Consider the following 23,599-nt stretch of genomic DNA (forward strand, 5'->3'; position numbering starts at 1 on the left):
TAGGCAACCCAAAGCAGGGTTTCTCGATGTATCAGCAACAGTATTCATCAGAGGGGGATCAAGACTACAACAGACAAACCATTGGCAGCACTTATCTCTGACAAAAGAGTAACTTGATAATTGTGTCATGCAAATAGAATCCAGCCTAGAAGTAATTAATAGGAGCCAAGTGAATCTTTAATTAAAAAAAAAAATATCTGTTTGTGTCTTCTGTTGTCTTGTGTGCATAATCCCAGCACGTTTGGTGAGGTGCAGTATATCCGAATTAGCAAGAGCACTGTATCGAGAGCACTTACTGCTCCGGTAAAGCACGCATGAATAGGAATATTCAGATGAAAATGGGGGTGGGGGTGGGGGGTATTTATGTGTAGATGGGTCCATTAATGCTGAGCTGGGGTGGTTGTGCCAGGCAGCAGGTAGCTCAGTCACTGTTCAAATGGGCAAGAATTAAACTCCAGCACTAGCTTGGGGCAGCCGAAACTGAATTTCCACAGGCTGCCTGGGGAATGGTGTGCCAGCTGTGGCCCCCATCAGATGAAGGTGAGGCTGTCCATGCTGGCTGAACAGAAAATCTAGGCTGTGCATGTTACTATTCATCCCTCTAGAGAAGCGGAGTTCCTTCTACAGATGAGGCCTAAAGGGTGAGTGCCTGCTTGTTCGTTCTTTTCTTTTACTTAGGGAGAGACACGTGTGGGCAGTTGCTGTTCCACATACAGAGAGTCTGACGCATAAAAGACTTATCTGATTCTCAGTGCATGTGATGTGGAGGATAAACAATGTGGGAAGATGTGGTGGTGTGAAATCTCACATGCTCTTCTCTGGCTGCTGAAGTAGATGTTGTTTTCCTGCAAAACAATGGCTTGCTTTCCCAATTTCTTAACTTCAACTGGGAATGTATCTTAGGTATAGCTTTCCTATGACTCTTGGATTATCCTTCACTGCACCCAGGGAAACAAAAGTAGCTGCGCTTAGCTTGCTGCTTTATTAATATTTGATTTAGGAGACTGACAAATATTAGATCTAGAGGTCAATCCATGGGACAAACATCTATCACTGGCCTCCTGAAGATCACACAGTGAAACTTTTCTGCCTTCTTTTGTAGTCGTGAAGTACTTTTGGAGTTTGAGTTGAGTCCTTGAAGACTCCAAACAAAATAATTTCTTGGAATAGGGATTTGTCTCTATGTATGCACTGTGTTTTGTTTGGCTTTGTTGTGCGTTTCAGAATAGAAGGCTATAACCCAGGAACAGTGGATATGTCCTTTACAAGAATGACAAATTCAACTATAAATAGACTGGTTTTCTACTCTGAATAGTTTTGAGATTTTAATACATATTTAATTACAAATTTTGAAATGGTGTTGCTTCCTACAATGGCATTCTAGTAGGTATAAAAATGTGAAGAGGTTTTAAAAACGACCATCTAAGATGTTTTCTGGCACTTGTGGAGAATACTAAGATGGTGGAGTTTTGTCAAGTAATCTACTTTAGTCTTACTAGTAGAGGGAAAATAAAGAAAAGGAGACAGTTTTCATGGTGAGCTGTGATGTCATGTAGACATTTGCAATACAAAACTAAGGTGCCATGCTGGCTGGTACCTTACGAATACATCTTACAGCAGTAGTAACGCTGATCAATTAATGTATTTATGAACTTTGTGCGATCCTGCTTGGTCTTGATTTTTTTTTTTCTTGTCTGCAGATTTCATAATTAGCCTTTGCGTATCTGTTCCCCTTTGCAGAATAATGGGGAGGAAAAAAGAGCAGCAGCTCTAAACTTAGTGAAAACCAGCTTACTATGCAGAAGGGGCAAGATAAGCAACGTTTGGAGAAGTTTAGCTGTAGACAGGAGGAAAGATGGAGCCATGGGTCTACAAAATGCCAGTCCTAGTAAGTGAGATAATGTTGCAGTTGAGTAGGTTCCAGCAGGATGGATGTCCATTTGCTATCTGGAAGCAAGAAGGATCCATCAAGATCCACCTGTGTTCTCTTGCCTAAATTTCCTGGTCAGCAAAAACTGGAGGGTGTTACTAAAAATCTGGGTAGATGTTGTCAGCTCAGATAATCATACCAAGAAATAAGTGGTGCTGAATTTAAAAACAATCCACTAAGGAAGTGGTACGTGAGCGGCGTTGGAGGTTGAAAGCTAACAGGCTGTTCTGTTACTATCTCTAGGCAGAGTTCAGATGTATGTATGCCCTGGTCATTAGGCACAATCTGATCCTCACAGACCATTGTGTCTAACACAGTATTGAGGAGTGCAAAATAGTCAACACAATAGCTGAATAAACAAACTTTGCTTGCATGGTTGGCATTGTACCTGTATCTTACAGCCTGCTTACCACTGAAATATACTTACCAGATAAAAGGTGAGATTAGATTGTACAGCCAATTTCACTTTAAATCTCCTCATTTCTTTTTCCCAACTGACATGAAGCTGTTAGGCAGCAGAAATCCTGCAAACTTGAAAGACCTTATGCGAGTTGCAATTTGACCTTGCTGCATAACTAAAATCTGTTGATTCAGTAGTTTTTCAGTCTTAATCCTTTGTTAGAAAGCAGTCTTTTTCATGTATCTCATGCTGATAATCAGTTTCTTGTTTATATATTTTTCTTTTTAACTGTAAGGAAGACCTGAGGATTCTTGGTGGTCCTTGGATAACCATTCGAGAAGTGTGGGGGATTTTTTTAAGTCTGTGTTCTGACAACCCATGGATTTTTTTATTTGAAGGAAAGAGTTGCCACGTGTCCAGCAGTAAACGGTAGTTCATTAGATGTATTTTAGTTTTGGTAATATTTACTGAGTAATTTCAAGATGAGAAGAATAGTCATTTGAGTTCATTATAGTGCAAATCTTCAGAACTATGAGAAAAGGCAGAACAATGGGAGATGGTTGCTTCAAACAGGATTGATTGGCTTTTCTATTTAAAAAAAAAACCCTTGTGTTTTTTTTCCTGTGTTAAGATAAACATAGTTTCATTTATACAAATATACACAACTGATTCTTGGCTTTACTTCTGTCTTATTGAGAATGATCGGTTGGTTACAGATCATGTGGTTATTGCTACATCCTTTGCCATCTGAAAGTAAAGAGAAATCTCCAGTTGCTGTTTTGGTGACATACGAGGTGATAAACAATGCACAGTAGCTGAACTTATTGCCAATGCTCTGGCTGTATGTTAATAATGAATTAGGTGTAGTTTTTCTGGCTCTGTTCTAATGCCTCCTATGTTGTGAGATGTTTGCTCATCACTTTTCCTTTATCTCCACTGGAATGAAATTGGTTACTTGAAAACATCAGTAATTGCTTAAGAGAAAATAGAAGCCCTGATGTACCTAGATGTGATGTTAACAGGAAACCTCACTGTTCCTCAAATGAAAAGATTGATTTCTTGTATCTTGTGTCATGGTTTAACCCCAGATGGCAGCTAGGACCATGCAGCAGCTCACTTATCCCCTGTTCCCCCGAGAAAGGTGGGGGGAGGAGAGAGAAAAGGAGGGGAAAGGGAAAGAAAAAGATGTCATGGGTTGAGATAGAGACAGTTTAATAGAACAATAGCAAAAAAGGAAAATAACAATAGTAATAATGGCAGAAGTCACTCTCACCACCTGGTGAATTGGCACCATCCTGAGTAGTGATTGTGAGTACCTGTGCCCCGGCCAACCCCCATTTATGTACCAAGCATGATGTCTGTGGTACAGAATATTCCATTGGCCATTCCATTGTTCTAGCTAGGCTCCTTCTCAGCTTCTATGGGAAGCTGAAAAAAGTTATTGAAAAATATAAACACCTGGCAACAACTAAAACAGTATGCGTTATTGACATTCCTTTCATACCAAATCTGAAACACAGCAAGCACTAGAAAGAAAATAAACGCTGTCCCAGCTAAAGCCAGGACATCTTGTTAAAAGGCTTAAAAGTAGTAAGTTATGGAAAAATACATTGTGGCCTTTACTAGGAAGTGAAATAAGGAGCATGTGTGATCTTGTGCCTCCCAACCCACACAGAACTCCACCATGTACCTCTGATCTCACTAGATGTGGGCCAACTGTATTCCTTGGTCTGGGTGGACAGTGTCACACTCTCTTGGCCTTCGTTGCAGACTTCTGGGCTCAGCCTCTTGCTCTTACTTTTATGGAGGTGAAATCTTCCAGTTGAGTTACGAAGAGGCTGCTTATCTCTGCTTTATTAATTGTGCAGATTCCCTATGCTGACCTTATGGCTACTCAGCGTTTTAAGGCTTGGCTGAAATTGTGAAAGCAAACACAGGTTTGAAAAAAAAAAAAAAAAAAAAAAACAACAACAAAAAAAAAAACAACAAAACCCAAACAAAAAACACCAAACAACCAAAAAAGCAAAACAAACAAGAAACTTACTAACAAGAAACACAAATATCTCAGCAAACCAACAAACTCTTAAATGCATATTTTCCATTTTCATTTACCTCTTGAGTGTTCTTGGAGCACAGCTCACAGCCTGCTGTAAATTCCAGTTATTGTTTTAAGCAAGGCAGGCCACACTTAACTTTTTTTCTATAACTTCCCCACCCCCACCCCTCCCAAACTTGTAGTCTCACACCATTTCAGTCAGGTCATCTTTCCCCTTCTCTGCTGGTGAAAGACCCTTTCATTTCACAGCTTGTAGTCCCTTTTTGCCAGGAAAGTTTCCGGGCAGCCTCACTGGCTGATAGAAGCGCCCTGCTGAGTAACTTGCTGTTCAGTTGCGTTATTCTGGGGTTCAGCATGAAAAAGTGGTTTGCCTGGATAATAATCACTTCTTTATCTACAGAAGCTACCCAATGAATGGGTAATTATCAAGGTTTACTGACAATCTACCGTTAGTCTTTTGTTACCATTTGGTTCATTCACTTCAACTGCTTCCTGCCTTCCCCATGGTGCTTTATGTCCAGTTCAAATGGAATTCATGGTCTGACACAAATACAGCCTCCAGTGTCGAACAGACCTCATGCGCTTTGCGTGGACAGTTACCCCGACTAGGTACAGTAGCTCAAGAAGCAAGAAGAGGACAATGGATTAACACTTCTGGCTGTAAAATGTTCACGGGTTACTTGCATTGCTGCTGCTGTTTCCACCTTTAAAGAAATGCATGTGTAAGCTTTGTGAGCTGCAAATGTTTTGTCTTCTTATGTAAATATAATCAATATTATGAGTTGTCAGTCACCGAAAATAGGGAACATGGATGGCCTTGTGAAGCTGGAAAAGACTATTTCTCTTGTAGCAATTAGTGGCATTTAGATATTATCAATTAATTACTTTGAAAGCCATTGTAACACTTTGCTTTTTTGACAACTTAATTAGAAGTCAAGACCTTACTTGTGGTAAAGTTGATGAATGTGGCATCTTTTGGTATGGCCTTCAGGATGCTGCCTCAGTGGAGCGCCGTGCAACAGAGGTCAGCTTGCAAAGCCTCTGGTGTTATATATGCACCGTGGGCAGACTTTGAAAGGTGCAGGGAAGATGTAGAGCCACAGTGATTGAAATGAGCCTGGGAGGCAGCAGCTTTTGGAACCTGCAAAGCTCTGAATGTCCTGGGAGCTGCTGCCAGAGACATGGGTGAGCTGTTGCTGGTAAGTTCAATGACAGCCTGCCCCTCTGCAAGGGAGATTTCTACTCCCACCACACAGTCTCTGAATTGGGGATGGAGGGCATGGAAAGGTGTAGGCTGCTTGCCCACATTATCACTAGGCTGCTTACCCACATATCACTGACTCCTAGGTTATGAAGTTTTCAGATAAGCCATTCTTTTGAGAAAGGCCATTGTCTGTTGTTTTAATTTTGAGATGTTTTGTCTAGTGAATGCATTCCCTACAATGGGATTGTTCTTGGTTTTAAGACTCTCTTGGGAAGTCCAGCACATGGCAGACTTTTGTGGATGACCTTGTGATGCAGTGGTGTTCAGCGTCTTTGCCATGAGATTGTTTGTGACGCCAGTCTTTAAGTATTCCTTTCCTTTTCAGACAGTGAGTTGCTGAGTTTGAAATTATCAGGAATTTCAATTTGCTGCTCAGCTTCCCTGCAGTTCTGATTTCAGCAGCGATAACATAACTCTGTCTCCAGTAGGTTTGCAACAATGCAAGGTCACTTAAATCATCTCCTGTAGGCTGCATGCCAAAGATAAAGAAACAAAGTTGTTGTCCAGCTAATGTTTGCTCAGGTCTTTCCACACAGAAAACACTGTGTACAAGTGCTAAGTAGAACTATCACCTCTTGTTATATGTTGTTATTTCTTGCATGGCATTTACTGGTAATGTTAAAGGCAACCGACGCTTTAGCCTGATGTGGTGGTGATGAAAAACGAATGACTACCTTTTTAAAAAATACTTTTTAGTTCTTGAGTGTCTCTTCTGGAAAGGAAAATGTTTACTTCGTGACAGAGAAAAATGTGTAAAATAGGCAGTGCAAGCTTTAACTATACAAAATAGGCTCCGATATGAAAGTTTGTCTGTGTACTCAAAAACAATCTGTCAGCTTGTCAACACACTGTGTGTGATCCCAATGATGAAGGATTTTTACTGGGTAGTTTCAGCCCCAAGAGTACAGTAACTACTTTATTAATAAATCTTGCAACCATAGACTTATCTCTAGGTTTGCAGAGAAAATAACCTGTGCATTGAGGAAGCTTAGAGGAGACACATGGTCAAGAACTGTCAGTACAACCACTGCTGAAATGTGTGTCTGGCTGATGGAGCTGGTTTTCAACCTATCTTAATGGTGATCATTGAAGGTGTTGTGAGTACTCTGCATTTGGTTTGAGTATCACGCCCTTTTTAATCACTAATCTTATAAACTGATGGTGTAAATCAAGTCCTCCTGCACTCTGCCTCACTCTATTAACCTTGACTGGACAGTGCCCTGTGCAGAAGTGGCTTTCCATCCCAAACCGGTCTAGCTCTGTTCTGCCAACTTCTTTCCCAGGTTCCTAAATATTTAAACATAGAAAACACTTAACTGTTACCAGAGAGATGCTGGTAAGAGCGGCACCGGACTGAGGCCATATGACACAGTTTTCTGTCTGAAAAATGAAAATTAAGACTAAAGAGCATGCTTGAGAGGGATGTTAAATTTCATTCAACTCAGCTCTGCTAAGCCACCTGATGTTTGGATTTTGGCTTACCATCCTTTCAACTGTCACTGTGTTGTGTTTCCTTGCTTCAGCATGGCAGGTCATTGTTGTAGTTGGGGTTTATTATAGATGGTGGATTATCTGATCCCCTTCATAATTATACTACTGTTAATAGGAAGAGATTGGCTGGTTTTAGGCATGACTGAAAATTTCTTGTTTTATCCAAAAAATTGCACTTCTTGAGCTTTGATTAGTTATACTTTCTCTCTTCATACATAATGTTCATCATCACTACCTAAGCTGAACAGATATATATGTTTAAAAAAAAAAAAACAAACAACAAAAAAAAACAAACAAAAAAAAACCAAAACAAAACAAACAAATCAACCTTCCACCCCACCAAAAAAAAATCACCCCAAACCCGAAGAAGTACTGAGTGGAGTACCGATTTTGTTATATAAAGCTGAAATGTGTGTTTCATCAGCTGAGTTTTGCATGTGTTTACAAACCATTGTTATTGCAGAATGTTAATTGTTTGAAGGAAGGCTGTTGATAACAGTTTGGCATGTGGCCTACAGAAGGGGGATGTGGAGATAAAGAAACCTCAGTCTTTTCCAGGATGAGTTTCTTCCAAATTCATGACACGCATGTGTTTACCTTTACACTGAGTGGCTCAGATTTTTTTTATTTGCGTGCTGCATGTATAGCACTACGTGTCATGCTGTACTACTCGTGGCTAATTTGCATATTTGCAACATTCTTAACACAAAACAAGCAGAAACCCCAAAACTTTAGCTTTATTGCTGATGAAAAGTACCTGCTTAGCTGCTCGAGTCTGACATTTTTGTTGCTTTGGTGCTATAGTAAAGAGATTTTCCTGAAGACCCTACTGCTACTCTGAGTTAACGTTCACTTTGATGTGCCCTACATGGGTTTGCTCAAAATGATGCATGTCTAAGCATCTCTGACATGAGAGGAAACATTCATTTATACTACCTGAAAGAGTGGTAGTAACAGGACTGAAACTTCCCAGGGGCTATTTGGTGGATGGTGCTGTGCTACTTGGATGAAATGTGAAAGTGGAGTTAGTGAGTGGAGATAAATGTAAGGGGTGAGTGCTGAAGAGCCTTGTGATAGAGGGGGCAGGATGTGGCACTGGGGCCGCTGAAGAAGGGGCCTTATGGAAGTGTTTGGGCAGCCTGGATAAGTGGAATGGGATGGTTTGTGGGGTTGTGGTGGAGGAAGCTTAATGCAGCGTGTTTATGAAGTTAAGGTCTCCAGTTATGCTGGCTGCCTCAGTCCTTCAGTACTCTTCGCAGAAGAGAGCATCTCATGTGCATGATTTCCGGGAGAAAAAAATGCTGTTGCTGCATCATAAATGAGAGTTCAAGGTGGCTTTTACAATGAACAATGTTAACCATAGCTGGGAGTACCCTTGTTTTGCATTATCCCAGCAGAAGTTACCTCCCAAGTCTTTGGCAGATACTTGATAAGAAGTGTGACTTGTGGAGTCAAAACCAGGCTAATATTACAAGATATTCAGAAATTGTTTGTAATGCAACAGTCACTGCTTCTGTTCAGAGAGCTGTATTTTCTGATCTGCTCTGGGCAGCAGTGGCTGTGCAATTTTTGATTGGCACTGTGAAAGCCCTTCTGACTTAAATGCCTCCTACTTGCTTGCGAAGTCCTGGGTACGGTGTCTTTCTGAGTGTCATGTATTCTCTTTCCCTCTAGATTTATTTTTTTCCCCCTGAAGAGGGTGGGTAGTAGAGCTAAAATTCCCCGTTGGAATGGATGTTTTTGAGAGTCCACTGCATTCCATTTATTTTATTAGCTGTACCTTTAACTTCTGGAATGCACTGTACAATGCTGAGCGCAGTGGGGAAGAAAGAAACACTTCAATCCTATCAGAGGAATACTTGAGCAACAGTTGATGCCTGCATAGTTCTTTCTTCTGTGTGGACAGATTTATCTGTAGTTTCATTTTGAAAATAAAATGAGGTCTGGAAATAGATTTATATAACTTGCATTACAGTTAAATGTGTAGAATTTTGAGAGAGCTTGAATATAAAATTGACATTTCATCTACAATAACGACATGTTTATTGATGCCTTAGAATGGAATCTTTATTACTTTAATGAAAAGATGTATAACTTATATGGACAATCCAGCATGATGCCTTTTAAGCATCTTATGTGGAACACAGCTATTTTAGTTATAAGTGAGCATAGCTCTGCTGTGCAATGATGAAAGGGAAGTGCATATTTCCTTTTTTTTTTTCCATGAGCAAAACAAAATTGCTGGTACAGTAGGATTAAAGATGTTACAGCATCAGTAAGGAAATCTGAAAACATGCAATTGGAAGAGCTAATGTAGGTGGGTTAGGTATGTGGCAGTCTCTAAAATTATTCATTTCTTTAACAACTCTGAGTCACAGTGCTTAGAAAAAGAGACACTAATTAGATACAGAACTGAAAACAGGGGTCTAAAATGACTACCAAATACAGATCTTCCTATCCTAGCCTTCAGCCTCTACCACTTTCCACTAAGCATGAAAAAGATATACCAGCTGTGTGTGAAAAATACAGCAATGTACACTGACAGCCTTCCTTTCACACTGAGATGGACCTGATAGAACTGAGTGTTTTCAGGGTCCCTGTGAGAGACTGCTTTACTTAATGGTTTGTCCAAGTTCAGTTCTGTTTAATTCTTTAATATGAGGGTGTCTGTTTAGCTGTAGATAAATAGGAAGCATTTTTTAAAGTGAGGCATCGGTAAACATAGCATTGTTAAACATGAACATAGCATCATTCTGCAACATCAGAATCACTTTCAGAACATGCCAGGCTTCCCCATTCAATATCTATATATCTCCTAGGTACAGCTTCTATACTAGATGAATACTGAGGTGTAATTTGGGATCCAGCTGTGTTAGTTTCTCTCAGGTCTGGGATGTTAATGGTAGTGTAATTATGGACAGGGATATAGTTATCACAGCAGCTTCTCAAATGGCAAATTGACTCTTTATCTCAGTTCTTTCTGAAATTTGGGGGTTGACATTAGTGTGCTTGCTTACTTATACCAGAATACTGGATATTGGATTCTGTGTCAATAATGTTTCAGTTGAATAGCTGAATATTGAAGGAGCATTCATGAAAATGCTTCTTGAAGATGTGGCTGGGTTTGTTCTAAAAAGCTGAATGGTGTTCTGAAAGCTGTTCTGCCAAGGATTTTCAGCAGGCCTTAATCTTAACATTTTCCTGTAGCTTATTCTGTTTCACGTTTCAGAAGTAAACTGGTTATTTCTCATGAGAAAACCTTAAATTAGGTGTTGTATTTCTTTTTCAAAGTACAGGTTTGTATGGTTTAGACATGTGTGGGGGGGTGTAGATTATCATGTTACCTGCCATCTTCTCCTTTCTTTTCCAAGACTTTAAAAAAAAAAGAAAAAAAGAAAAAAAGTGCAAGAGTTAGGTGCTACCAATGCTTTACAGTCATCTTGGTGATCTGTGGATAAGGGTGATTCAGCAATGTCCTGTATGTAAATGTCTTATATGACTGAATAATAAAAAACACAGAAACAGGACAAACTCCAGAACAAAAGACATAATATGCTGTCAAACAAACAGCGTTAACTTTAAAGGATGTTATTTACAAGTAAGATACATTTTTTTTTTTAACATCTGCTTTTAATGATAGGCTCTCTTTAAAGCATGAAATTCCTCAAATGAAGAATATGCAACGAGTTTCATTTTAGGTGGAGCCTGCTGCTTGGCTGACCACACATTGTCATAGAGTCTAAATATTGCTAGGGGAAACAATTTGTTTTGCTGATGTGATTAATACTCTAGAGTCTACAGAGGTTTACTCCAGTGCTATAAGAATAAAGAATATAACCTGTTTGATGTGCATTTACCCACCAATTATACCACTGCTGTAACAGACTGCAATTGCTCTTTGTCTTCTGCATGCCACTTCCTTTGACAGAGCTGCCTTGGTTCCAAGTGGTCTTCTTTCAGTTCCTGTCTGCTCTCCTCAGACTGCACTCTCCCTAATGTGTTTGATTTTTTTTTTATATATATGGTTTTTAAATAACTAGTAACCTGGAACACTTTTCTCCTGTTCTTGTTTTCAGGGTGTGCACAGCCTGTGGAGTTAGTTCTTATCAGTGTGCACCTCATACACTTTTCCTCACAAGTCGTGACAGAGAAACTTAAATTTTTTTGTTCAGCTAGGGGCAAAAAAGTCTGTGTTTAAGCATCAGAACAAAGTATTTTACTTTGTAAAGTTCTTAACTTTACAAAGAGCATTTCTCAAGGAGTGTATTGATATGAATTTAGTCATTGTGAAAGTTGTGTAGAATTTGAATGCTAATGAATAGGCAGTCAGGCTGGAGATGAGCTGACTGATATCAAAGAGAAAGCCATAGTCTGTTAAAGATAATTCTTCTGAGTGTAGTGGGGTGCTAACACTAATCCAAATGCAGCTTTCCATTGCACCAGATTGCTCCTCCTGAAGATGGAACCCTGTTGTCAGTCCAGGCTAAAAGGCATGGATGCAACTTGCACTCTTTTTCCCAGAGCTTGCTTTGCTGTGGTCACGTGGAATATAGGTCATTGACTGTCCTCTGTTTTCTTAGTGTCTTGCTAGATGCATCTTGGAGGTTTAGTAGAGGAAATAAGCCATGTCCTGAGAGTTCAGAGGGTGTGGAGGAATCATCATGTTAGGAAGTAGTGTTCTTTCTCTGATTCAGTTGATGAGAAGGAGCAAAAAGACTTGGTGGATTAAGTTTGGAAAGATTTAAATGTTAGAGTGGTCATCTTTTCCTTCAGCAGTACTAGGGATGTGCCTCTATCTGAGTGGTTGATTTGTTTGTTTTAAAGAAAAATGTGGGGGATCAGTAAAACTAGTTACAGTCTGCAAAGGTCAGTCTCTTAACCCGATACTCTACAAAGTGTTAGCTGGGAAAGTCCTTAAACATGGAAAAATTTTGGCTGGCCTGTGTTGTTAGGGTGGGGTGTGAATCAGCTGAGGCACCTCATTGCTTATCCACATGATTTACGTGATGAAGGTCCTATGGGGCCAGTGCAGCTCTAGAATAGAAACCAGGACTAGACAAATTAGGGAGAACTTTTTTTGAATGCAGTAAGATCAAAAGGACTTTTTCCTGCATTACTCTTCGACAGAGTTTCCGTGTTAGAGATCATCTGCATCTTGGGCCCTGGCCTGAGCCATTGAGTCCTTGGGAACCTGTGCTGCACAGCTTGCAAATTACTTTTATGCAGCTTTCTCTGTGCCATTTCTTTGGGTTGGGCTTTTGTTTCAGCTTTCAATGGTGATGTGTGCAGGATCATTAAGGAGAGCCTGGACACAGTGCTGGTACTAAAAATATTTCTCCCTTCTTTTTCTTTTACTCCAGATAAATGAGTGGAATAAGAATGATGATCGGCTGTTGCAAGCGGTGGAGAATGGCGATCCTGAGAAAGTGGCTTCATTGCTGGGTAAAAAGGGAGCCAGTGCCACCAAACAAGATAGCGAGGGCAAAACTGCGTAAGTCCAATTTACACTTGTGATTTAAGCACAAGGGAGGATTAAAAAACAGCCTTGGACATGTAAGCCACTGACAGGAATTAAGAACCAGGGACCATCCTGAAAATGTTTTCTTTTTCGGCTGAGCACAATACATTCGGGAAACCCCCTTTCTGGTAGTCTGTGTTTGTAATTCTACATTTAAAAATCCATTTCAGAGTCACAAAACCCATTGAGGTAACTTGAAGCTGGATTGCTGGGTATATTGGGGCCATTTTAGGACAGGGTATTTTAGGACTAGGGAATTTCACGGCACACTGCAGATTGCATAGTCCAAACAGCATTAATCTTTGGGGCTATTTTTTCCCATGAACATTAGTTTAATGACAGAGAAATGAAGATAAATTTTTCTTTCTAATGGGTTAGTTTCAACCGAAACTATGGTGACTGGGTTTTAAAATCTTGCAGATGCTAATGATTCATGCAACTGTTCCTAGTTTTGATTGAAGTTGGGCAATGAAGGTTTTCTCTTGCTGTCTCAATATATTTTATATATAGCATTTTCTTCTTCTGTTCTTCCTCTTGTTCTCCTGTGAACATTGTGAATTATGGATGATAAAATATTCCAGTAAGAAAATTACAGCCAAGAGATTGCTATCCCTAAACTTTCTTTATTATGGCCTAGGAAGATGATGAAATGGATAGATGGGAAATAGGCATCCTGTGACAGAACTAAAGCCTGCATAAAATTCTGGATAGGTGGGGAGAAAGGAAAACCATTTCTAGTTTTGGGAGAGGCAGCACAAGGCAGTTTATACCACATAATAAGTTCTAATGAATTACCTCTGGATTAGGATTACATTTACTGAGTCACACTCTACCTCTTAGAATCATAGAATTGTTTAGGTTGGAAAAGACCTATAAGATCATCAAGTCCAACCATTAATGTAGCACTGCCAAGTCCATCACTAAACTATGTACCTAAAACCATGCTTGGTCTGTTTCAGTTTCCTACATCTGCTCTATTTCTGTTCTGCATCTGAGGAAACTGAATGATGGCTGTGACTTGTAATGACCTGCAACTTCTTACTACAGAAGTCCAGGTCCTCTAATTACTTCAGGTGGGCTTTCTCCCCACTTTAGTATGTTTTTAATTTTAACAAGTTGCATATGTGTGTTTTTCTTTTGGACATAATCAAAGAATGACTTCCATTGAATCTTCTGAATTACAGCTATGTCTGTCATCTCATGTTTTTACAGTCATCGTAACTTCAGAGCTAAATTCTTAAGCTGCACTACATCCAATGTAACACCTAGTTTGCAATTTTCAGATATAATTTGATACTCTAAATTTTTCTAGGGAGCCAACTAAGACCGAAATTATCAATGGGTGCACACAAACCTTTTAACTCTAAGAAATAGGATTGTTGTAACTGTAGGGATCCAGTGCAATGATTTTCAGCTTTACAGGGACACACTACAAAATTGCCCTTTTTTCATCCTGATTTGCAACTACAAAGAAGTTGATGATAATATATTTACATTAATGATGCAGTTACTAATAATGCAGATGCAAGTACTTCTTTTAATCGCTTGGAACAAATGTGGATTAATGCTATGAAAAACTCTGCTTTTGCTTGTTCTGTGTGCTCATTTAATTGTCATTTACTTTTTTAGGTATTTCTGTGTAGTGTTTTAAAAGAAAGCTTGAGAGAGAACAAAGAAAAAATGGTATTGTTGTGATACCAAACTACAGTGTGTCAGTTCTCATTCTGCTCCCACTGCATCGGGAAACTTCACAGACCTACTCAGGTTATTTCTCAGTTTTGAAAGATAGAGACTGACAGGGGTAGAAACAGTGATGCTGACCTGGAGAGACATGGCTACCAGAGTATCATGACCCAGAAATGTTGTTCAGTGTGGCATATTAATAATGGGCAGTGTTTTGATTGTATTTTTTCCTCTTCAGAGTCTTTTAGTGTGTGTAAAATGCACAACCATCGTTTCTGTCTAGGTAGGCTTGTTGCTCCTATGTTTGCAGTGTGATGCCAGGGCTTCATTCCTGCACAGTGATTCTGGGGGCCTCACATAGCTAGTTTGCCCTGTCAGAAGCTCTGCTTGGAGGTATAGACCCTGCTGAAGCCCAGCACTGAGGTCTGGTAGTGTCCTGCAGAAGCACGGTACTAGTTTGTCAGCTATCTCATCTGTAACATGGGAAACTCTCATGCTGGGACAGAGCAATCTGGAGAGGTCTTTCTGTGACAACTAGCCACCATCGTGCTCAGATTTCACTGGTTACATTTTAGAAAGCTGTCTGCAGTGCTATGTGGGAAGGAAGCTCTTTGGATGAGTGGTCTATTGATCCCTGTGAGTATATATTGATGCATTTGTTTACATAATTAGGCTGAAGGTGACTAACCAGAACAACATGATTGATTCAATTATGTAACAATGTGCATAATGTGATTAAAGACTTTGGAATGTGCTTGAAAGCAAAAAAGGAGAAACAATTACATGTTGCAATACAGGTTTGTTAGGTCTGTCATTGTCTGTTCCCCTAAGGTGTGACATGTTTCTTTTAAGATGTTTTCTTTCTCATTATTTTTTTTTTGTTAATAACCCTACAAACAAAATTCTCAATACTGCCCAGATCTTTATTTGAAGTATATTACTATAGTACGTTATTTTAAAAAGAAGGCGGAGAGGTCTCTAATTTTTCATGCTTAAAGGGGTATTTCTAAGTTTTTGGTTTATAATCAAATGGGTTCTTAATATAAAGTGCTTGAACTGAGAAGAACAGAGACCAGAGACCAGGGTTTTCTGGTTTTGTCCTGTTGAGTATTGTATGCATTGCTCCGCTATGATGTGCTCCAGCTCTAGCTCAGTTTTGGACATTCTCCCCCTCTACTCTGCACTGGTGAGGCCACAACTGGAATACTGTGTCCAATTTTGGGCTCCCCAGTTCAAGAGGGACAGGGAACTGCTGCAGCGAGTCCAGCAAAGGGCAACTAAGATGATTAAGGGCTTGGAGCATCCCCCTTATGAGGAAAGGCTGAGAGAGCTGGGACTCTTTAGCCTGGAGAAGAGAAGGCTGAGGGGAGACCTTATTATGGCGTACAAGTATCTAAAGGGTGGGTTGAAGGAGGATGGAGCCAGGCTCTTCTCAATGGTTCCCAGTGACAGGACGAGGGGCAATGGGCACAAGTTAGAACACAGGAAGTTCCGTTCAAATACACGGAAACACTTCTTTACGGTGAGGGTGACGGAGCACTGGAACAGGCTGCCCAGGGAGGTTGTGGAGTCCCCTTCTCTGGAGATTTTCAAGCCCTGCCTGGATGCAGTCCTGAGTAATGTGCTCTGGGCAATCCTGCTTTAGCAGGGGAGTTGGACTAGATGATCTCTAGAGGTCCCTTCCAACTCTGATAATTCTGTGATTCTGTGATAACCACCTAAATTTCACCTATGTCCTCTTTTGCCTCTGTCCTATAGGTCTTTTATTTGTGACTTGCCCACATGCAGTAAAATAGAGATGCTTATATTAATGAGGTCTAGGTACCAGTAAATTTCTTAGAGATAATATTTACTGATTTTCATCAGGAGGCTTAACCCTCCAGCAGTACCCCTTAAAAAAGTATTTAAAAAGTATCATCAGAGTAATGAAATGAGTTTTTTCAAGACTTGTCTCACTTTCCACACCACCCTGCCTCTGACTCAGTCCTTTCTATAAACAATAAATCAATTTTAAGGCTGTAGAGCAAATCCACCTTTGGTGTAAGTTGACACAACCCCATTGTTGCTCCCACTTACTTACATAGCACAGACTATTGGCAAGCACACTTGTAATAGAACCTATCTGGAAATCTGACTCGGCCATTGTAGTTTTATTCTGCCAGATAGGGTTTTTTTGTCCAGCTTCCTTAAACAACAAAACAGTGCTTTCCAGTTTGGAATTTGATCATTAAATCCCACTTAAACAAACAAAAAAGGGTTTTCAAAGAGAGCCTTTTCAGGAGGGGATAGGATTCATTCATGTACTGCACTTTCCACAAGAGCAAGTGTTCAAATGGGCTGTTATTAAAGAAGCTGCTGCTGTTATTGAAGGGGATGAAGGGGGGAGGGAAGATTTTGGAAAGGATTCCCAAAGTATAAATGGCAGCACTTCCTTGTCCTAAAGTTATTTTGTCTGTGTGCCAGTCCATCACTGCCATGTTTGCATGTTTCTGCAAGGTACTGCACTAGAATTCAATGCTTATGGCTATTAAATGGAACAATAGGTCTCTGTAAATTTTTTTAGCTGCAATTGAATCAGCTGTTGTTTAATTAAATGAGTCTGACAATGGTACAAAAAAGCTTTATAAACCTCCACAAATGCACTCTTAAAGGAGTCTTTCACAAAACTATTGACAATAGCGGTTAGTAGAAATGATATATTTTCATTTGAACCAGAATGTTCATGCCTTGGACTCTGAACCAAAAATAAAGTTTGGAACATATTCCAGCCCCAAATCCTTTATATGTATCATGTACATAGTATTCATTTTTCTTTTCTGTCTTTTGGATCTTAGTTGTATAAGGAGGTGGGGAGAGTGGCGTAAAGGACATCACTGTTCAAAAAGTAAATCAGGCTTTAGTTAACTTTGGGAGACAATCTTTTCTTGTGCGTAATAATATTTATCTTAAAGGAAACTATTGGAAGAATACAGACTTACTACAGTGGTTATACTGTTCTTGTTGAGAAAGAAAACCATACAAAATGGTTTAGACAGCTGATCATAATTGGAGAAGTCAGGTGAGCCCAGTGCCTATGAAATGAAAGAATTGTCTTATCCTCCCTTTCTTGATTAGAAATTCCTATAAATCCTCTAGGAGACCTTTGAAATTCAGGCAGTCTCTACACTGTTTTCTTGTGCATGTGTTGGGGTCCTCAGTCTACCACCATGCTCTAAAAAATGCTTCTTTTGTACAGACTCTGTGTCATCACTTAAAATTGCCTAAACCCTTAAGTAAAAAAGCATACTAGCATACTGTCTTTTGAAAAGTGTACCAGGGTAGGAGCTGCAAGAAAGGTCTAGTGACTGAGGATTATCACCTTTCCAGGAATGGAGTTCATTGTTGTTCCACTGACCCCATATAATACCTGACAGGAAATGTTTTTTAATTTACTTTTCTCATGATATTTAATTTATGATGGTCCAGATGGTCATAACAATGTCTAGGTTTCAGAACATGGATAAACTAAGGAAGACCACAGTGATCTCCACCTGTGTTTTATCTCTAGCCAACAGATGGCTGAAATCTGGTTCTTATTCCAAAATTTCTTGTGAAGTTTATTTCTGTGGAAGATTTGGGTGTAAAAGCTTTGTCCCTCCAAAACCTTCCTGAAGTTCTTTTCAGGTTCAAATCCTGATTGTTCATTTTTGTGCCCCCTCTCCCTGAAGCATTGCTATGGATATAATTCAATTAAGATGTTGATATTAAGTTTCCTGAAAAATTGCTTTCTACTTTAGACTAACACTTAGAAATGTTAGTGAAACATCTGGGCATAGTTGGGTGAAGCCATCCTCTGCAGGATACTAAATTGGGCTAATTAACGTTCAGCATGAGCCAATTGTTAATGTATAGTGAGAGGAAATGTTCTTATCTCCATAACAGAGGAACAATACTTAACTTTGATTTTATAATTTGGCAATACATGAAAAAAATCCACATTTCATACAAACATTACTGCATTGACAATCATGTAGGCTTTTAAATGAGACCCATGGAGTGGAATTCATGTTAGTGGTTTGTTCCTGGCTCTTGACTAAAAATGTATAGACTTTTCCTGATGGTTGGAGTACATGACCACTCAGTTAGGCTTGGAGATGTCATGATCCAATTTTTATTTCTTAGCTGTACTTTTGACAGGACTTGAGATCAACAGCATTCAGGTTCTATCATATGCATTTTTGAAGCAGTTTTTAGAAGACATTTTGTCATTTTTATACCTTCATGTTATTAAAAAACAAAGTGAAGAGGCCATCTTCTGAAAGACAGAAATGTATGCTCTTTAGTTTGATTTCAGTTACAAAGATCCCAAACTTCCTTTCTGAAAAACTGAAGTGTTTTACTTTCTCTCTTTAGTGTTTTCCTATACTGTAAAAAAAAAAAATCCACTTATTTAAAGAACACACACTCTATTTCATATAAAGTTCGTTGAGCATTGGGAAACATCCCATGGGTTTTGCACCTTCCATGTACAGGAATTCCTGCAGACGATTGCTACAGTTCAAAGGGGAAACAATCAGTCTGTAATTTCTTCTAGGAGCCAGGTTGCATCTTCTGTTTTATACTTGTTTTTTCACGCAGGCTGATAGGATGCTATTCTTAATAAATTTGCATTTCATTATCTATTAGTAGGGATATAATCTCAGAAGAAAGCAAGTCTTTAAGATACTGGCTTAAAAATGTATTCTAATATAGGAAGGGAAAAGAAACAGACAGCCAAAACAGAGCAATGTGCAAATGTTGGATTTCTTTCTTTTTTTTTTAGCTTTGAAATGAGGTCTCAGGCAATAGACTGTGCTGGTGGCTGCTTATTTATTGGGCTTATACATCACTCCATGTTTTCTGCTACTTGCTTTACAGGTGCATTCTGTGTCAGGAAAGTGCTAACTGAAAATGTGGGAAAGCTCTGAAGTTGCCTTTTCCTTTCCAGTCCTTACTCCTCTTCAGAAATGCGAAATCTTAAAATCTTTAGTAGTATAGTTATTCTGAAATGCAAAATAAAAATATATTGCCATAATCATTTAAAGAGTTTATAAAAACAAATGTTAAGAGGTCATCTTGACAAGTTGTCTCTGAAGAATGTGTTACTAGTAGATTAATTACTCTAAGTACATATTATTGCACTTCGTTTGTAATTGCCTTATGAAGTAAGAGTTCACTTTATACAGTTGAATTTAAAAAAATCCAAATAGTTCTGTTTCTTCAAATCTGAAATGGTCTGAAGTATCATAAGTGTAAAAGACACAGAAACTTCAAACACAGCACAGAACCCTGAGCTATCCTTTGTCAACACCCCTGAAGTCACATAAGGATATCCACACTCTTTGCTTCTTGGAGCACTATATGCACTTCTTAAGCCTTGCTGGATTTTCATGTAACAAAAATATTTTCTTTAGATTAACTTTTACTCTGTTGTTCTCAGCCTTTCCAGCCTTTTCTTGGCCTCTTGCTATGCTAACATGGTTTGGGATTTCCTTGCTCTAATTTCATGACTTTTCATGTACTAAGATGGTTATTAGCATTTACTGACCCACAGGCAGCAATACCAAGTGGGTTGTGTTGGAGGATGAAGATCAAGGGAGACACTGATCATTGGTCTCATTGTTGGACTTAATTTTAATTTTGAACTCTATTCTGGCCTTGCAAGAAAGCACAGCAGATGGCTAGATGGTTTTACCTAACTCAGGGAAGAAGTTATTTTGGTCTGGACACATCGACGGCATCCTCAGTGTTTTCACCCTATGACAAAAAGACGTGTTTGCCAGAAGGTATATATATTGAGAAACTAACTGTGCAACCCTTTGGGTTTTAGATGTGGGATGTGTTTTTAAAGAAACTATCAGAAGGAATCTTCCCACTCCTCTGAACTTGGCTTTAGTCACAGAAGTGACACTGCTCTTATTTCTGGGCTCTTTAAGCTTTTTGAGACTTCATTGTTTCTTGTTCTTTGTCCATTTTCCTACCCTACAACACCAAAAATAAAAGTAGTATTTCAAAATTTCAGACTTTCTGTCAACACCTAGGAGTGCCCTGAAGCTCACCCCTGGCAGAATCTCTGTTGCAATTTGCTGACGTAAGTTATTGAGGGACTTTAAAAATGGACACTCTGCAGGAAACTTCGTATGATAAATGTAAATTGTAAGCACTTATGTTTACAATTAATGGTACATGGAAGAAAAGTCTATATGTTTCAGACTTGGAGTAGGAGTTTGTGGTAATGTGGTAACAGACTTTGCCAAAGAAAATTGTGTATAAAAATGGGACTGCTGGAACACAACCTGAGAATGAAAAATATAAAGCTTCTGGGGATCCCAGAAATCTCTCTGAAGAGCAGCTGGGTGGATATTTTTTCTAAGTTTGAAAGCTAAAATCAGGATTCTGTAGCTTGCCAGCTCCTATGCTGCATGATGCAATTGCTTCTTTCCTGTTAAGAAAACAGCCGTTCAGCAGGATTGCCTTTTATTAATATCTTATACCTTGAGGTGTGTATGATTGAAACAAGACCTTATTATGCTATAAGGCAAAGCTGGAAACTTTATATGAAAACTGCATTGGTTTGGGGTTTGTGTTTTTTTTTTGGTGGGTTTGGTTTTTTTTTTTTGAAAGCTGTTCCAGAATATATGCTAACACAGTAAACACAGTAGTGGCACGGAGGGTTTTTGCCAGAGGGTTTTGTGTGTATTGGGGGAGGGCAGATGCTATCTCATGTTTAAAAAGCAGATAGGAACACAGGGTATGTGCATTGCTTCACTTTGCAGTGGTTGATAATAAGGGGGAGAGGGGAAAAATCTCCCACAGCTCCCTGCCCGCACTGCAGAAGATGTTAGTAGCAACTCATTGATTGAATGTCTTAAAACTTAATTTTATCAGTTTGTAATAGTGCCAACTCTAGCTTGAAAACAAAATGTATTCCCTGTAACTGTTTTTCCTAAGCAGATTTTTGCACTCTTGTGACTGCATGCACATGTGTGACAGGATCATGACATGGACTGCCAGCATTTAATGAAAAGTCACATTTATTACATTTACTCTCAGGAGGAAATGAAATGGGTGCAGTGTGAAGCTGTGGCTTTTATTTGCTTAAAAAAATAATACAAAGCCAAAGAACTAGCTAGGATTGATAGTGATACCTGTAGATGTCTGATTTTCCTTTAAGACAGTCTGATTTGCCAAACATCTGGATGGGTCCTCCATAATTAAATGACTGGCTGTTCTGAAGACATATCTTCTCACATAAATGACTGTCTCTTGATAACGTAGTCAGGGAAAGATAAAGATTCTGTGACTTTCACAGGGGAAACATTCACGGTTTAATCTTAGTAGGTTTAAGGTGAAATTCTACATCCCGTTCCTTCCTTTTGCACTGACAGGGTGCACGCACCTGTGACTGTGTGATGAAACTGCGGAAGGCAGCTTTGGTTTTTTACTGGTTTTATTCCCTGTACCTTCCTACTTGTGCTGATGCAAGGAAGAAGCAGAACCGGGCAGGCATTCCTCATACAAGCATAATCCTTGCTGGAATGTTATTACTTTGCTCAGAGCCCTGTCTGGGTTGGCAGAGGAAGGCAGAAAACACCTCCAGTTTCGAGACCATACTAGGACTTTCCAGGTCTTTAAATCTGACAGTGATAATTTTTCTATGAATACAGTTCAGGGTGTGTCAAAAACTTGTTTTGTTTTAAAGGCTTACTTCCATTGTTGTTTTTATGCTGGTAAAATCTCAAACTGTTCACAGAAAAGTAAACTGTATTCTTCTCTAATTACTGGTCATCGTGCTACATGCAGAGGAGAACACACTGGAGTTCCTCCTGAGCGACAGCAGGCATTTCCGTCATGCGCAGAATATGCCACGCTAGTGGTACTCACGGCCCTTTCTCCTCCAGGTCAGGTCTCAGGCACTATACCACTTCTGCTACTCAACCTGTAGTGGAAAACAGTCAAAAGCCAGAGATCATCTAATCTGTTTATTTTTGCTGTTGTTATTGAAGTGGGAATTGAGGCTTTGAAGGATAATAGACACTGTAAGCTAGGTGCTGCCTCTAAAAATGTATAAAAACTCAACTCAGTGCAGAAAATAAGGCAGGTTATTAGTGGGTCTCTTTCTGACTGATACAGATGGAGAATTGCTTGCCTGTCTGCTCTGGTAGCAGCAAAGCTTGAATAGCTTCCATTTCTATATTTTTTTTAGTCAGCATTACAAAGGCTCCAAGCAGCTCTGTATCTTTATTTTATCAATCTTATTTGTTTGTGTGAAGATATTGGTGGGTTGGGAAACTATAAATCATCAAACTGTTGGCAGACAAGTCAGACTTTTTAAAAGTCAACAAAGAGTTGATGTACATTAGAAAATGAAGAAGAATGATCTGCCTTGGAGAGGGATGTTTTTACTCAAAATAAACCTTGACAATGAGTGTATGTGAGTTCATAGTGTATTTCAAACATTCTTGCACTTAAAATATTTTCAGAGCACTCAGATTAAAATGGCAGAGAACAATAGTATTATACGCTTGCATATAAGTTTGACTTTGTTCCATGTTTGTCGTAATAGAAAATAGCAAATACAATATTCATTTAGCCTCCATAATTCAACCATGTTCTTTATTTGCTTTGGATTTTGGTAAGTAATGTGTCAGACTGCTTTCAGGCCCTGGAGAAAATCTGTGTTACACAGAATGCTAATTCTGCCCTGAAAAAAAGTCTGGAATAAGACCTTGCCAAACAGAGACAAAGCCCCCTGATTGGGTGTAATTTTTCTGTTCTTTTTTTTTTCTTCTCTTTTCACAGGTGAAAATTTCCTAGTTAGAAGGTTACTATCTTGAATTAAGACTTTGTATGTATTTTCTATTATTTTATCATATTCCACTCTACTTTTGTGGCATTTTCCCTAGATATGGGGACCACCCAGTTGTTCTAATCCAGCTGTCAAAATAATGTTCAGTAAGAGGATCGTGCTCAGTTTTGCAGGATGTAACTGTGCAAATGGTTAAGCAGAGAACCTGAATGTGGCAGATCCGTGTCTTATTTCTAACACCACTTTAGCAAGCTCAACTAGCTCCATTTAGTCTAATCTCTAAATGTAGATTAATTCTGTTCTACCTTTGGTAAAATGATTTGTAAAGAAGTCTTTTACATGACCTAAGTAGTGAAAATCACAGCCCCTTTCTGTTTGAGTTAGACTGTCTGGCATTTTAATAATTTCTGGAAACACTGCTTCTTAGTCT

At 39.2% G+C, this 23,599-nt stretch overlaps 1 protein-coding gene across 1 annotated transcript in view; it reads left to right on the forward strand.

Annotated features, from left to right (window-relative positions):
- The window catches only part of RAI14 (retinoic acid induced 14), an 89,030-nt gene that overhangs the window by 40,280 nt on the left and 25,151 nt on the right, over positions 1-23,599 (forward strand). Inside the window, exon 3 of the mRNA XM_082497231.1 lies at positions 12,502-12,632. Within this exon, the coding sequence (XP_082353357.1) occupies positions 12,502-12,632 (131 nt within the window). The remainder of the gene's footprint in view (positions 1-12,501; positions 12,633-23,599) is intronic.

Source organism: Vanellus vanellus, assembly GCF_965231255.1.
Source record: "Vanellus vanellus genome assembly, chromosome: Z".
Classification (NCBI taxonomy): Eukaryota; Metazoa; Chordata; class Aves; order Charadriiformes; family Charadriidae; genus Vanellus; species Vanellus vanellus.